Here is a 15866-nt window from a genome sequence, read left to right as displayed (position 1 = left end):
TGTGTTAAAAAGTGATTATAATTTACTCCTATCTGGCTCTGCAAAGTCCCTCCAAATGTTCTTCTTCCCAACGAGAGTGAGCTTTGGGGGAAGAGAAGTTGAAGTTTCGACTAAGGGGACATGCATAGCAGTGATATCATATGCCCTGGATTAGACTTCAAATGAGCATTCAGCCTGGTTTACCAAAACACACATTCATCTTCTGTAGTGAGTGATCACCGACAGTAGAATTGACTTCACAGAAACTCTGTTCATTTGCAGCTGTCAGAACACATTCTCCTTTGTTTCTTTCAATTATTCTCTCATCTATCATGATAGCTCAGTTATATTGATGTTATTTCTTCTCTTGCAACCAAGTTTACTGAGTGAGTGAGTGAGTGAGTGAGTGAGTGAGTGTGCATATGTCTATGTGTTTGGTGTTTTTTGGATTTCCACTCATATGAGTGTGGGGCAGCAGGTAGCCTAGCATTTAAGAGTATTGTGTCAGTAACTGAAAGGTCGATGGTTTGAATCCCTGAGCTGACTAGGTAAAAAATATGTCTTTGTGCCCTTGAGCAAGGCACTTAACCCAAGTCGCTCTGGATAAGTGTCTGCTAAAATGTAAATGAGTGTGTTAGACTCTGTGTCTAGACATACATGGTCATAACTGTCTTCTTCCCTTTGCAGATATTGATGAGTGCAGTATAAACCGCGGTGGCTGTAAATATGGCTGTGTAAACACTCAGGGCAGCTACGAGTGTACCTGTCCACCTGGATACAAGCTTCACTGGAACAAGAAGGACTGCATTGGTATGTAACAACACTGCCACCCAGTGGTCAGAAGATTGAAACATACATTGTGATTTGGTTCCAAGTAATGGAAAGGATGGTCAATCAATCAATCAAATGTATTTATGAAGCCCTTTTTACATCAGCCGATGTCACAAAGTGCTATACAGAAACCCAGCCTAAAACCCCAAACAGCAAACAATGCAGACGTAGAAGCACGGTGGCTAGGAAAAACTCCCTAGAAAGCCAGGACCCTAGGAAGAAACCTAAAGAGGAACCAAGTTCTGAGGGGTGGCCAGTCCTCTTCTTGCTGTGCCGGATGGAGATCATAACAGAACATGGCCAAGATGTTCAAATGTTCATAGATGACCATCAGGGTCAAATAATAATAATCAAAGTGGTTGTAGAGGGTGCAACAGGTCAGCACCTCAGGAGTAAATGTCAGTTGTCTTTTCATAGCCGATCATTCAGAGTTAGAGACAGCAGGTGTGGTAGAGAGAGTGAGTCGAAAACAGCAGGTCCGGGACAAGGTAGCACGTCTGTTGAACAGGTCAGGGTTCCATAGCCGCAAGCAGAACAGTTGAAACTGGAGCAGCAGCATGACCAGGTGGACTGGGGACCGCAAGGAGTCATCAGGCCAGGTAGTCCACCCACTTTGCCAATGCACAGCCCCCACACCACTAGAGGGATATCTTCAACCACCAACTTACAGCCAAAAGGTTGAGGTATTGCCCACGAAGATCTCCCCACGGCATGAACCCGAAGGGGGCGCCAAACCGGACAGGAAGATCAAGTTAGTGACTCAGCCCACTCAAGTGACGCACCGTTCCTAGGGACGGCATGAAAGAGCACCAGTAAGCCAGTGACTCTGCCCCCGTAATAGGGTTAGAGGCAGAGAATCCCAGTGGAGAGAGGGGAACCGGCCAGGCAGAGACAGCAAGGGTGGTTCATTGCTCCAGTGCCTTTCCATTCATCTTCACAACCCTGGGCCAGACTACACTCAATCATAGGACCTACTGAAGAGATGAGTCTTCAATAAAGACTTAAAGGTTTTGAGACCAAGTCTGCTTCTCTCACATGGATAGGCAGACCATTCCATAAGAATGGAGCTCTATAGGAGAAAGCCCTGCCTCCAGCTGTTTGCTTAGAAATTCTAGGGACAATATGGAGTCCTGCATCTTGTGACCATAGCCTAGTGGTTAGAGCGTTAGGCCAGAAACCCGAAAGATTGCTGGATCAAATCCTCAAGCTGACAAGGTAAAAATCTGTCGTACTGCCCCTGAACAAGGCAGTCATTGTAAATAAGAATTTGTTCTTAACTGACTTGCCTAGTTCAATAAAGGTTAAATAAAAACAAATATATGGCAGGACCAAATTGGAAAGATAGGTAGGAGCAAGCCCATATAATGCTTTGTAGGGTAGCAGTTGAACCTTGAAATCAGCCCTTGCCTTAACAGGAAGCCAGTGTAGAGAGGCTAGCACTGGAGTAATATCATCACATATTTTGTCTCTAGTCAAGATTCTAACTTCCGTGTTTAGCACTAACTGAAGTTTATTTAGTGCATTATCCGGGTAGCCGGAAAGTAGAGCATTGCAGTAGTCTAATCTAGAAGCGACAAATGCATGAATAGATTTTTCTTTATCATTTTTGGACAGAAAGTTTCTGATTTTTGTAATGTTACGTGAATGGAAAAAAGCTGTTCTTGAAACAGTCTTGGTATGTTCGTCAAAAGAGAGACCAGGGTCCAGAGTAACGCTGAGGTCCTTCACAGTTTTATTTGAGATTACTGTATAACCATCAAGATTAATTGTTCGATCCGACAGAAGATCTCTTTGTTTCTTGGGACTTAGAACTAGCATCTCTGTTTTGTCCGAGTTTAAAAGTAAAACATTTGCCGCCATCCACTTCCTTATGTCTGAAACACAGGCTTCCAGGGATGGCAATTTGGGGGCTTTACCATGTTTCATCGAAATGTACAGATGTGTATCATCTGGAAATGCAGTAAAAGTGAATATTGTGACCAAGAGGTAAAATATATAGTGAAAACAATAGTGGTCCTAAAATGGAACCTTGAGGAACACCAACATTTACAGTTGATTTGTCAGAGGACAAACCATCCACAGAGACAAACTGATATCTTTCCGACAGATAAGATCTAAGCCAGGCCTGAACTTGTCTGTGTAGACCAATTTGGTTTCCAATCTCTCCAAAAGAATGTGGTGATCGATGGTATCAAAAGCAGCACTAAGGTCTAGGAGCACGAGGACAGATGCAGAGCCTTGGTCTGACGCCATTAAAAGGTAATTTACCACCTTCACAAGTGCAGTCTCAGTGCTATGATGGGGTCTAAAACCAGATTGAAGCGTTTCGTATACTACATTGTTTGTCTTCAGGAAGGCAGTGAGTTGCTGTGCAACAGCTTTTTCAAAAAAATTTGAGAGGAATGGGAGATTCGATATAGGCCGATAGTTTTTTATATTTTCTGGGTCAAGGTTTGGCTTTTTCAAGGGAGGCTTTATTACTTCCACTTTTAGTGAGTTTGGTACACATCCGGTGGATAGGGAGACGTTTATTGGTTAGAGCGTTGGACTAGTAACCGGAAGGTTGCAAGTTCAAACCCCCGAGCCGACAAGGTACAAATCTGTCGTTCTGCCCCTGAACAGGCAGTTAACCCACTGTTCCTAGGCCGTCATTGAAAATAAGAATTTGTTCTTAACTGACTTGCCTGGTTAAATAAAGGTAAAAAAATATATAAAATAAAAAAATAAATAAAAAAATAAAAATATGTAACCCTAACTCCAGATGTAACCCTAACTCCAGATATAACCCTATCCCTAACCCTAACTCCAGATGTAATCCTTTCCCTAACTCCAGATGTAACCCTATCTCTAACCCTAACTCCAGATGTAACCCTATCCCTGTAATTAAGGCTGTATTGTGTCATTTTCTATTCACATAGAAATATGAGTTATAGATCTGTCATTCTCATTGAAAGCAAGTCTAAGAAGCAGTAGATCTGTTCTGTGCACGCTATTTCTATGATTCCTGTTCTAACATTTAGTTTTTGCATCTTTTACTTTTGGTTTGGTACACCAGCTTCAATCCGCTGAAAATACAATATTTTTGGTTATTGAAAATATATTTCACAGCGGTTTAGATGGTACACTGATTCTCTGCACTATGCTTGTTTTGTCACATAAACTGAAATTAAGCAAACTATTATAATTTTAGCAACCAAGAAATGGCTGAGCAATTTCTGCATATTGCACCTTTAAAGAGTAGTGTATGATTGTGTGATGTTGTTTTTATGTTCATCCAGAGCTGGTGAAATGTCTGCCTGGCCTAGCTCCCAAGACCACTCTGACCTGCAGTAAAACGGGAAAGAAAGAGAGCTGCTCCCTCACCTGTGCCTCCAAGGCTCACTATCTGGCAGGTAGTGACATCCACATACAATAACCAAGTCCATTCACATTGCTGCAGCTCTTATTCTCTTAACGTGATATGGTATTATTGATTTGAATGACTTCTGACTGAAGCTGTAACAATATGTTTCATCCTTTGCAGAATCTGACAGCAGCTATACAATGAGCTGTGGCATCCCCATCCTTCGAGGCAAAACCCCAGCCAGACTGAACACAAGCAGCAGTCAGAGCTGCATAGGTACAGTGTCCCACAGATTCAGATTCATTCTTAGGACTTTGGTAGAAGGTTGTGGCTGGAACTAGGGTTAGGGATAGGGTTACATCTGGAGTTAGGGTTAGGGTTATATCTGGAGTTAGGGATAGTGTTATATCTGCAGTTAGGGTTAGTGTTACATCTGGAGTTAGGATTAGGGTTACATCTGGAGTTAGGGATAGGGTTACATCTGGAGTTAGGGATAGGGTTACATCTGGAGTTAGGGATAGGGTTACATCTCGAGTTAGGGATAGGGTTATATCTGGAGTTAGGATTAGGGTTACATCTGGAGTTAGGGATAGGGTTATATCTGGAGTTAGGATTAGGGTTACATCTGGAGTTAGGATTAGGGTTACATCTGGAGTTAGGGATAGGGTTACATCTGGAGTTAGGGATAGGGTTACATCTGGAGTTAGGATTAGGGTTACATCTGGAGTTAGGGATAGGGTTACATCTGGAGTGAGGGATAGGGTTACATCTGGAGTTAGGGATAGGGTTACATCTGGAGTTAGGGATAGGGTTACATCTGGAGTTAAGGTTAGGGTTACATCTGGAGTTAGGGATAGGGTTACATCTGGAGTTAGGAATAGGGTTACATCTGGAGTTAGGGATAGGGTTACATCTGGAGTTAAGGTTAGGGATAGGGTTACATCTGGAGTTAGGGATAGGGTTACATCTGGAGTTAAGGTTAGGGATAGGGTTACATCTGGAGTTAAGGTTAGGGATAGGGTTACATCTGGAGTTAAGGTTAGGGATAGGGTTACATCTGGAGTTAAGGTTAGGGATAGGGTTACATCTGGAGTTAAGGTTAGGGATAGGGTTACATCTGGAGTTAAGGTTAGGGATAGGGTTACATCTGGAGTTAAGGTTAGGGATAGGGTTACATCTGGAGTTAAGGTTAGGGATAGGGTTACATCTGGAGTTAAGGTTAGGGATAGGGTTACATCTGGAGTTAAGGTTAGGGATAGGGTTACATCTGGAATTAAGGTTAGGGATAGGGTTACATCTGGAGTTAAGGTTAGGGATAGGGTTACATCTGGAGTTAAGGTTAGGGATAGGGTTACATCTGGAGTTAAGGTTAGGGATAGGGTTACATCTGGAGTTAAGGTTAGGGTTGTAGTCAGCATGAATGTATTTGTATATTGTTCCCATCTTTGCCACTGTTTCATGGACTGAATGGTTCTGTTCTAGTGGAATCCTTCTTTACACCCATCCACCTACACTGTTCTGTTTACCTATAGAGACAGGCGCACCTCCAGTGAAGCAGACTGCCTCTTTCAAGATCAAAGATGCCAAGTGCCACCTGCACCCCAAGCTGACGGGCCGGGCCGAGGACAGGGGCCGAGCGCTGGGGCCAGGTGAGGGGCCACATCCGGCCTACATGCCAGACCTTGGTAATGATGGCCTTACAAAAAGACCTGCATTCTTTTTCTCTGTATGTCTCATATTCAGTATGTGCATATCAAGCAGCACATTTGGGGGTTTGTGGGCTGTTATGTGATTGTCACTGTGATTGTGTCTTGTGTCTTGTGATTGTATCTTGAAGCCAATAATCTGTCTAATTTGCTGTTGTTCCCAAACCAGTGCTGCCTCCCCTAACTAACCCATGAAAGACCTAAACATTCCTGACACAAGGTACTGTTTATGCCTCTAGGAGGTGGACAGCCCTGCAATAACTGCCTGGTGACGTTTGTCAACCTCAAATGTGACTCCACCAAGAAGTCCAAAGGGCGCCGTGCCCGCAACCCCACCAATAAGGAAGTGACACGCATCACCCTTGAGTTGGAGGCAGAAGTCAAGCCAGGGGACACCACAGGTCAGTCAGTCTGGACACAATTACTGGGATTTACAAGATGTCCTCTTTGATATACCTACTTGCCACCATGCTGCGGCTTGCTCTTTGTGGGTCTGGGCCAGATTAGGCACTTGATGCCAAAAAGGCATGATAAATACATTTGAATTGATTGATCAGGTCGCACAGTTACATTTAATATTTCCCTGTACTGCCCCTTCTCCCAAATAGGGAGCTGTAACCTGAGTTGCCTGCGCCAGCGCATGGAGAAGCAGGTGAAGACGTATATCAAGGCCCTGAAGAAGTCGATCAACCAGGACCGTTTCCTGATCCGCGTGGCTGGGCTGGAGTACGAGGTGGCCCAGAAGCTGCCCCAGGTCGCCACAAGCCATGAGAACTGTGGACCAGGCCGTGAGAAGGATAGCGGACACTGTGGTAAGACCAGTAATGCAGCCATCTTTCTCTGTCACTAGTTACCACCAATAGACTCTGCCTGAAACTGTTATAATGCTAATATAACAGATGTTATAAACAGTCAAGGCAATGTCATGACACAAACCATCAACTTACATCTTATGTATTTATGTAGTTTTAAAGTCTTATATACTGAATACACAATCATCTCCAGAGATGTGTTGTGCTAGTTAGTTTGGAGCTAAGAAGAGTTTTTGGTGTCAGTGTGTGTACTGGATTGTATAGCTCTCTCACCAGAGCCCCTATGGCTATTCTCTCAGTCAGATGTTTGCCGGGATCATACTACCACGGGGAACAGGAGCGCTGCGTCCAGTGCCCACCTGGCACCTTCCAGGAGAGGGAGGGGCAGCTGGCCTGTGACCTGTGCCCTGGAAGTGACGGGCATGGACCTGCCGGGGCACGCAACATCTCCTCCTGCGCAGGTACATACACACCCCTGATGGCAGAGCGCACTAATCTCCATTCGTATGTCTGCATGAGCAAACGTTGTGCAATAGCCTATGGGGGAGTGTAGCACAGTGTACTGTACATCTCTAGCTGTCTGAAAGTGTCTATTGTCACTGTTGTCTACATCAAGGTCAGTGCCCCACTGGGTACTATTCCAGTGATGGGTTTAAGCCATGCCAGCCATGCCCGTATGGCTCCTATCAGCCAGACCTGGGACGGACCCTGTGCTTCCCCTGCGGAGGGGGGCTGAGCACCAAGCGGGAGGGGGCCAGCTCCTTCCATGACTGTGAGGTTAAAGGTCAGTGGTTTATCCAACCAGTTACATCATATTATTTCTATTTTATTTAACCTTTAACGAGGCAAGTCAATTAAGGACAAAGTTTTATGTACTATGATGACATACCAAGAGGCAAAAGGCCTTCTGTGGGGACGCGGGATTCAAATAAAAAATGTAGGACAAAACACACATCACGAAAAGAGAGATCCACACATCTGTGCGATCAGTTCAATATTTCATCTCAGATCTGGTTTGTAAATGTGTGTATGTGTCATCCCTCTCCTTTCTGCAGTTCAGTGCTCCCCTGGCCACTACTACAACACTACGGTACACCGCTGTATTCGTTGCCCTCTGGGCAGCTACCAGACAGAGTTCAGACAGAACTACTGCATTACCTGTCCTGGCAACACCACTACAGACTTTGATGGGGCCACCAGTGTCTCTCAGTGCAAGAGTAAGGGCCTGATTGTATAAACCTGCTATCTGTATATAGGAAGCATTTTCAAAGGGAAAATATTTTACTTTTGGACTTTCAAAAGGCCATTTCTCAGAATATCAAATTCAAAATACAGGATGCATAAATTATCCAATTGTATCCAAAATCCCCACATGACTAATTGAATTTTTTAAAATTTATCCAGCCAAATGAACATCTTTTTTATTTTTTTTATTTTTAGATATTGTCTCTCTTTCCAAAGCTTCAGATGGACTCACTAATAATGTGTATTCTTGTGCGTGTATGTATGTGTATTTTAGACCGAGAATGCGGAGGAGAGATGGGCGAGTTTACAGGTTACATTGAGTCTCCCAACTACCCCGGGAACTACCCAGCTAACGTGGAATGCATCTGGAACATCAACCCGCCCAGCAAGCGCAAGATCCTCATCGTGGTGCCTGAGATCTTCCTGCCCTCAGAGGACGAGTGTGGAGACGTACTGGTTATGAGGAAGAACTGTGAGAACTCTCATATATCCCAGCTCATGTGTTTGATACCATTCCATTTCATCCAGCCATTATTATGAGCCTTCCTCCCCACACCAGCCTCCTCTCTAAGCAGTGTGGTGTTCCACAACCATAATATCAATCCAAATCAAATCAAATGTATTTTTGTCACATACACATGGTTAGCAGATGTTAATGCGAGTGTAGCGAAATGCTTGTGCTTCTAGTTCCGACAATGCAGTAATAACCAACAAGTAATCTAACTAACAATTCCAAAACTACTGTCTTATACACAGTGTAAGGGGATGAAGAATATGTACATAAAGATATATGGATGAGTGATGGTACAGAGCAGCATAGGCAAGATACAGTAGATGGTATCGAGTACAGTATATACATATGAGATGAGTATGTAAACAAAGTGGCATAGTTAAAGTGGCCAGTGATACATGTATTACATAAGGATGCAGTAGATGATATAGAGTACAGTATATACGTATGCATATGAGATGAATAATGTAGGGTATGTAAACATTATATTAGGTAGCATTGTTTAAAGTGGCTAGTGATATATTTTACATCATTTCCCATCAATTCCCATTATTAAAGTGGCTGGAGTTGAGTCAGTGTGTTGGCAGCAGCCACTCAATGTTAGTGATGGCTGTTTCACAGTCTGATGGCCTTGAGATAGAAGCTGTTTTTCAGTCTCTCGGTCCCAGCTTTGATGCACCTGTACTGACCTCGCCTTCTGGATGATAGTGGGGTGAACAGGCAGTGGCTCGGGTGGTTGTTGTCCTTGATGATCTTTATGGCCTTTCTGTAACATCGGGTGGTGTAGGTGTCCTGGAGGGCAGGTAGTTTGCCCCCGGTGATGCGTTGTGCAGACCTCACTACCCTCTGGAGAGCCTTAAGGTTGTGGGCGGAGCAGTTGCCGTACCAGGCGGTGATACAGCCCGACAGGATGCTCTCGATTGTGCATCTGTAGAAGTTTGTGAGTGCTTTTGGTGACAAGCCGAATTTCTTCAGCCTCCTGAGGTTGAAGAGGCGCTGCTGCGCCATCTTCACGATGCTGTCTGTGTGAGTGGACCAATTCAGTTTGTCTGTGATGTGTATGCCGAGGAACTTAAAACTTACTGCCCTCTCCACTACTGTTCCATCGATGTGGATAGGGGGGTGTTCCCTCTGCTGTTTCCTGAAGTCCACAATCGTCTCCTTAGTTTTGTTGACGTTGAGTGTGAGGTTATTTTCCTGACACCACACTCCGAGGGCCCTCACCTCCTCCCTGTAGGTCGTCTCGTCGTTGTTGGTAATCAAGCATACCACTGTTGTGTCGTCCGCAAACTTGATGATTGAGTTGGAGGCGTGCGTGGCCACGCAGTCGTGGGTGAACAGGGAGTACAGGAGAGGGCTCAGAACGCACCCTTGTGGGGCCCCAGTGTTGAGGATCAGCGAGGTGGAGATGTTGTTGCCTACCCTCACCACCTGGGGGCGGCCCGTCAGGAAGTCCAGTACCCAGTTGCACAGGGCGGGGTCGAGACCCAGGGTCTCGAGCTTGATGACGAGCTTGGAGGGTACTATGGTGTTGAATGCCGAGCTGTAGTCGATGAACAGCATTCTCACATAGGTATTCTTCTTGTCCAGATGGGTTAGGGCAGTGTGCAGTGTGGTTGAGATTGCATCGTCTGTGGACCTATTTGGGCGGTAAGCAAATTGTAGTGGGTCTAGGGTGTCAGGTAGGGTGGAGGTGATATGGTCCTTGACTAGTCTCTCAAAGCACTTCATGATGACGGAAGTGAGTGCTACGGGGCGGTAGTCGTTTATCTCAGTTACCTTAGCTTTCTTGGGAACAGGAACAATGGTGGCCCTCTTGAAGCATGTGGGAACAGCAGACTGGTATAGGGATTGATTGAATATGTCCGTAAACACACCTGCCAGCTGGTCTGCGCATGCTCTGAGGGAGCGGCTGGGGATGCCGTCTGGGCCTGCAGCCTTGCGAGGGTTAACACGTTTAAATGTTTTACTCACCTCGGCTGCAGTGAAGGAGAGTCCGCATGTTTTCGTTGCAGGCCGTGTCAGTGGCACTGTATTGTCCTCAAAGCGGGCAAAAAAGTTATTTAGTCTGCCTGGGAGCAAGACATCCTGGTCCGTGACTGGGCTGGTTTTCTTCTTGTAGTCCTTGATTGACTGTAGACCCTGCCACATACCTCTTGTGTCTGAGCCGTTGAATTGAGATTCTACTTTGTCTCTATACTGACGCTTAGCTTGTTTGATAGCCTTGCGGAGGGAATAGCTGCACTGTTTGTATTCGGTCATGTTACCAGTCACCTTGCCCTGATTAAAAGCACTGGTTCGCGCTTTCAGTTTCACGCGAATGCTGCCATCAATCCATGGTTTCTGGTTTGGGAATGTTTTAATCGTTGCTATGGGAACGACATCTTCAACGCACGTTCTAATGAACTCGCACACCGAATCAGCGTATTCGTCAATGTTGTTATCTGACGCAATACAAAACATATCCCAGTCCACGTGATGGAAGCAGTCTTGGAGTGTGGAATCAGCTTGGTCGGACCAGCGTTGGACAGACCTCAGCGTGGGAGCTTCTTGTTTTAGTTTCTGTCTGTAGGCAGGGATCAGCAAAATGGAGTCATGGTCAGCTTTTCCGAAAGGAGGGCGGGGCAGGGCCTTATATGCGTCGCGGAAGTTAGAATAACAATGATCCAAGGTTTTTCCAGCACTGGTTGCGCAATCGATATGCTGATACAATTTAGGGAGTCTTGTTTTCAGACTAGCCTTGTTAAAATCCCCAGCTATAATGAATGCAGCCTCAGGATGTATGGATTCCAGTTTGCAAAGAGTCAAATAAAGTTCGTTCAGAGCCATCGATGTGTCTGCTTGGGGGGGAATATATACGGCTGTGATTATAATCGAAGAGAATTGTCTTGGTAGATAATGCGGTCGACATTTGATTGTGAGGAATTCTAAATCAGGTGAACAGAAGGATTTGAGTTCCTGTATGTTTCTGTGATCACACCACGTCTCGTTAGCCATAAGGCATACGACCCCGCCCCTCTTCTTACCAGAAAGATGTTTGTTTCTGTCGGCGCGATGCGTGGAGAAACCCGCTGGCTGCACCGCCTCCGATAGCGTCTCTCCAGTGAGCCATGTTTCCGTGAAGCAAAGAACGTTACAGTCTCTGATGTCCCTCTGGAATGCTACCCTTGCTCGGATTTCATCAACCTTGTTGTCAAGAGACTGGACATTGGCGAGAAGAATCCTAGGTAGTGGTGCACGATGTGCCCGTCTCCGGAGTCTGACCAGAAGACCGCCTTCCCTCTTTTACGGAGTCGTTTTTTTGGGTCGCCGGCTGGGATCCATTCCGTTGTCCTGGTTGAAAGGCAGAACACAGAATCCGCTTCGCGAAAATCATATTCTTGGTCGTACTGATGGTGAGTTGACGCTGATCTTATATTCAGTAGTTCTTCTCGACTGTATGTAATGAAACCTAAGATGACATGGGGTACTAATGTAAGAAATAACACGTAAACAAAAAACTGCATAGTTTCCTATGAACACGAAGCGAGGCGGCCATCTCTGTCGGCGCCAATCCAATCCAATATGCCAAGTTAAGAGTATTCAGTCAATCTTCCGTTTTTCATGTCCGTTCTTCCAGGGTCGGCCACGTCCATCACCACCTATGAGACATGTCAGACGTACGAGCGACCCATTGCCTTCACCGCCCGCTCCCGCAGACTCTGGATTAACTTCAAGTCCAACGAGGCTAACAGTGCCCGAGGCTTCCAGATCCCCTATGTCACCTACGATGGTAAACTCTCACCCATCACATGAACTCTCAATGATAAAACAGAGTGGGTAAGTCCTCGAATTCTGAGATGTTTGGTGTTTAATTTATCATGTTTTTTTGTGTATTTACAGAGGATTATGAACAGCTTGTAGAGGACATTGTCAGGGATGGAAGACTCTATGCCTCTGAAAACCATCAAGAAATCCTAAAGGTTAGTGCCTGCTGCTAAGATACAGACTATTACATCCCTTAGTGGGTCATGTTCATGTTTAAGCCAGGTGTTTCCTGAATAAATAATTGTATACTTGTCATATAATTGTATAAGTGTGCTGTGTTGTTGTCTTCTTTCCAACAGGATAAAAAGCTGATTAAAACTCTCTTCGACGTGCTGGCCCACCCAAACAACTACTTCAAGTACACCACTCGGGAGTCCAACGAGATGCTGCCGCGCTCGTTCATACGCCTCATAAGCAGCAAAGTCTCCGGCTTCTTGCGTCCATATAAGTAGTTGCCACACCAAGCCCGCCCCCTAAAGCACCAGATCCCGCCCCCTCTTACAGGCCAAACACAGAACTCTCACAGGACTTTAAACAAGTTGACCAAAATAACTATTTTTTTCTTCTATTTTTTCATACTGTAGAGGCTTTGACGACACACTTCACTATGCAGTCCCACATGTTGATCTTCTTCATCTGTTTGGTTTTAAGCCATTTCATTTCCTCCAAAACCATGCAGTCCATGAAGTCAACCAACTTGAGTCAAAGTACAGTACAGGCTGTCTTTCTGAATATTTATCACCACTACAATATGTTGGTGTCTTAGTTTTTTTTGCTGTTTCTATTAGCATATATGACCTTGTATGTCATTTTCACAGCAATCCCCAATGCGAAGGATGTGTGCGTATTTCAGATGACGCATGTTAAGTCTGTGTTGACAAAATGGACAACGGTAGTGGCATTTATGTCAGACAAGAAGAAGGATGTTACAAGGGTAATATGTTTGTCACGTGTGTTTAGAGCTGGAACTGAGTTATCGTAAATGTGCTTTAATAAATAGTCTTTCACTTGAGTTCCAGCTTCAGCTCAATCCATTCCAGGACGAGTCTGTTTCGATAAATGTATAACCTTTTGTAGATCTATATCCTCCATGAACAATCCTCAAGAAGAAGGACCTGTCAGTTTCCTGTCATAGTTACATTCCACAACATTCAAAGCCTTACTATATTTGAGCTCTTAGAGCAACTTCTTGTTAAGGTATTACTGTTAAAACAGTTATTCTATGTTTATCTCTTCTGTCCAGATTGTATAACTGTCTGTTACCTATGTTCAGACATTTTCTGTTATTCTATATCCAAGTTAACTTAACAAAGCGTATACAAGGTAGTTTATCATTTTTTCCAGAACGTGATGGACATTTTGGAAAATAAATAGAAAACTAGATTTGTGAAAGCCACAGGAGAGAGACAGAGAAATGTCTCTATGTCTCTGTGGACCATGACTGGTGAGGGAGAGACAGAGAGACATCTTAATTAAGGGACACGCCTCTGTGATACAATGTCTTTGTTGGACACGACTCTGTGAGAGAGAGACAGAGAAATGTCTTTGAGGGACACGACTCTGTGAGAGAGAGACAGAGAAATGTCTTTGAGGGACACGACTCTGTGAGAGAGACACAGGGAAATGTCTTTGAGGGACACGACTGTGAGAGAGACACAGAGAAATGTCTTTGAGGGACATACATTTGCTGCTTCTTTTAAAAAGGTCACTTTAATTCTTCAATCTCAAGTCCCTTTTCTGGTGTTTTCTGACCTCGCATCACACTAATAGTCCATTGCTTTAATACAGGGGTGTCAAACTCAATTTGCTCCGGGGGCCGCCGTCAGTCTTCAACAAGGTCCGGAGGGCCGCACTGAATTTTTAAAAATATTTCCTTGCTGTCAATCGGTTTGGGAATTTTGAAATCGTTTTAACTTTCAAGTTTTTATTGTTTTACTCAAACCACCCGCGGGCCTCATTGGACCTCCTCACGGGCCGTTCCGTATGTTTGACACCCCTGCTTTAATATAAAATAAAGTTGAGAGAGATGCATCGGAAGTATAAATATAATTCTACCACCTGTCCTCATGTAAATGATAGTCACATCACATTTGTCTCTTCATCCATGGCCTACCAACCCGTTTTATAGAATTTTTCTTTCAATCTTGTAAATAATGAAAATAAATTAGACGGGGATTGAATCCTTTTAATCCTAATTATCTTGAGCAGGACCCCAAACTATTTTCCACCCATGTCCTCTTCACCCTCTCCCTAATCCAAGTACCCCACCCCAGCCCCCTTCCTTCCCAAACGCCCATGTCAGATTCTGTCCCAATACGACCAGCTCTTCCAAAGACTGTCCGCACGGCAGGCCAAGTTATTATCTTGTGCACTAGATCTAGAGCCTGTCGTCCTACCTTTGTTGTATAAGTGCAATGAATTAAGTCTCCATTGTGTCCAGAGAAATACTAAAAAACAATGTTTTAATCTGCCAACACATATTGAGAACATATTCTTGTATTTCTTAAAACAAAATTGTGACTGACATTAGGGTTGCGAATAAAGTTCAGCATCCCACTACAATAATGTTGAAATACCAATATAGTTGATCAATACAATAATATTGCAATTGAATTAATGCTAACAATTGCATTGTCAATGTAAAAGCTAATGACAATGATAACAAGTAATCCCCTCAACACTCTCAAACCCTCATTGAAGACAAATATGACTGCTCATAAACATCATATGGATTTCCCTTGCAGAACTCTGATGGTTTGTTGTTTTTCAGTTTTTGTTGTATATAAAAGAGAAAATAAACCGTGGAAACAGTACACGCTACTGTGCACAACCTTTAGATAGTGTACATGTGCTTCTGGATAAGGGAAAGGGATTTTGACCACATTGCTAAATTGTAAGACAAGAGTGGTCTAGCCTTGCAGACCAGAGGAACTGTTTAATACAAGTCACACATAATGCCATATCTGTATCCCGTTGAATGTTTCCAAAAAGAAGCCTAGCTACATTTATGGTTGTCTTAAGTTGCCATTACTATTTATATCATCCAGTTTTTTTTCTCTAAAGCATTTCGATGTCAATAGCGCTCACTGCTCCCACCTACCCCAACTCACCATTCCCTCCCTCTTTCATCTTCCTCCGTCTGTTCCTGCAACCTGAACACGTCAGATGTTTCTGTTTTGTAGCATTTTTTTTTTTAAACATGCGTTTGCTATGATGTATCATAGAGTTGATAATGGTATTTGCACTTGAAAATTGTTATTTCTCATGTAAAAATGTCTGGATTTTGTATTGTCTTTTTAAATGAATGGAATTGGTGTTCTTACATTTCTTGTAGCTCTCGTTTGTTCTTTAAAATGCTCATTCACTGTGTTCAACCCATAAAGATGAAGATGCACACGTACATGTAACTTTATCAACTGTCAAAAAAAAATAAAAAATAAGTCAAAAAATAAAGAGTATGTACAGAGGTGAAATGAAAACACTTATCAAAATAAACATACTGTAATTGAGTTTAATTTCTAATATTATTTGATGTCTTAAGGTATCCCTTTGCCTTAAAGATGTTTATGAGGACATCTCAGACAATAACCCTTTCTTAAAACCAATCCATAACATGTGTCAGGTAGTATTTT

The 15866-nt window shown here is 43.8% G+C and overlaps 1 protein-coding gene across 4 annotated transcripts in view; it reads left to right on the top strand.

The window, feature by feature from the left end:
• LOC139368619 (signal peptide, CUB and EGF-like domain-containing protein 3) overlaps positions 1-15687 on the top strand; it is a 105189-nt gene extending 89502 nt beyond the window's left edge. For 2 of the 4 annotated variants that reach the window (XM_071107709.1, XM_071107711.1), the window contains 13 exons: positions 667-789; positions 4089-4202; positions 4334-4429; positions 5686-5802; positions 6099-6260; positions 6468-6671; positions 6971-7132; positions 7288-7455; positions 7727-7888; positions 8191-8388; positions 12047-12199; positions 12310-12389; positions 12534-15687. In XM_071107709.1, the coding sequence (XP_070963810.1) occupies positions 667-789; positions 4089-4202; positions 4334-4429; positions 5686-5802; positions 6099-6260; positions 6468-6671; positions 6971-7132; positions 7288-7455; positions 7727-7888; positions 8191-8388; positions 12047-12199; positions 12310-12389; positions 12534-12686 (1892 nt within the window). In that variant the 3' untranslated portion in view covers positions 12687-15687. Of the gene's footprint in view, positions 1-666; positions 790-4088; positions 4203-4333; positions 4430-5685; positions 5839-6098; positions 6261-6467; positions 6672-6970; positions 7133-7287; positions 7456-7726; positions 7889-8190; positions 8389-12046; positions 12200-12309; positions 12390-12533 lie in introns of all 4 variants that reach the window. The other 2 variants (XM_071107707.1, XM_071107710.1) reach the window with 2 other exon arrangements.
• The last annotated feature ends 179 nt before the right edge of the window (positions 15688-15866 follow it).

This window comes from Oncorhynchus clarkii, chromosome 16 (genome assembly GCF_045791955.1).
Source record: "Oncorhynchus clarkii lewisi isolate Uvic-CL-2024 chromosome 16, UVic_Ocla_1.0, whole genome shotgun sequence".
In the NCBI taxonomy this organism is placed as follows: domain Eukaryota; kingdom Metazoa; phylum Chordata; class Actinopteri; order Salmoniformes; family Salmonidae; genus Oncorhynchus; species Oncorhynchus clarkii.
Note: the sequence above shows the minus strand (reverse complement) of the source record. Positions and strands in the feature narration are given on the sequence as shown.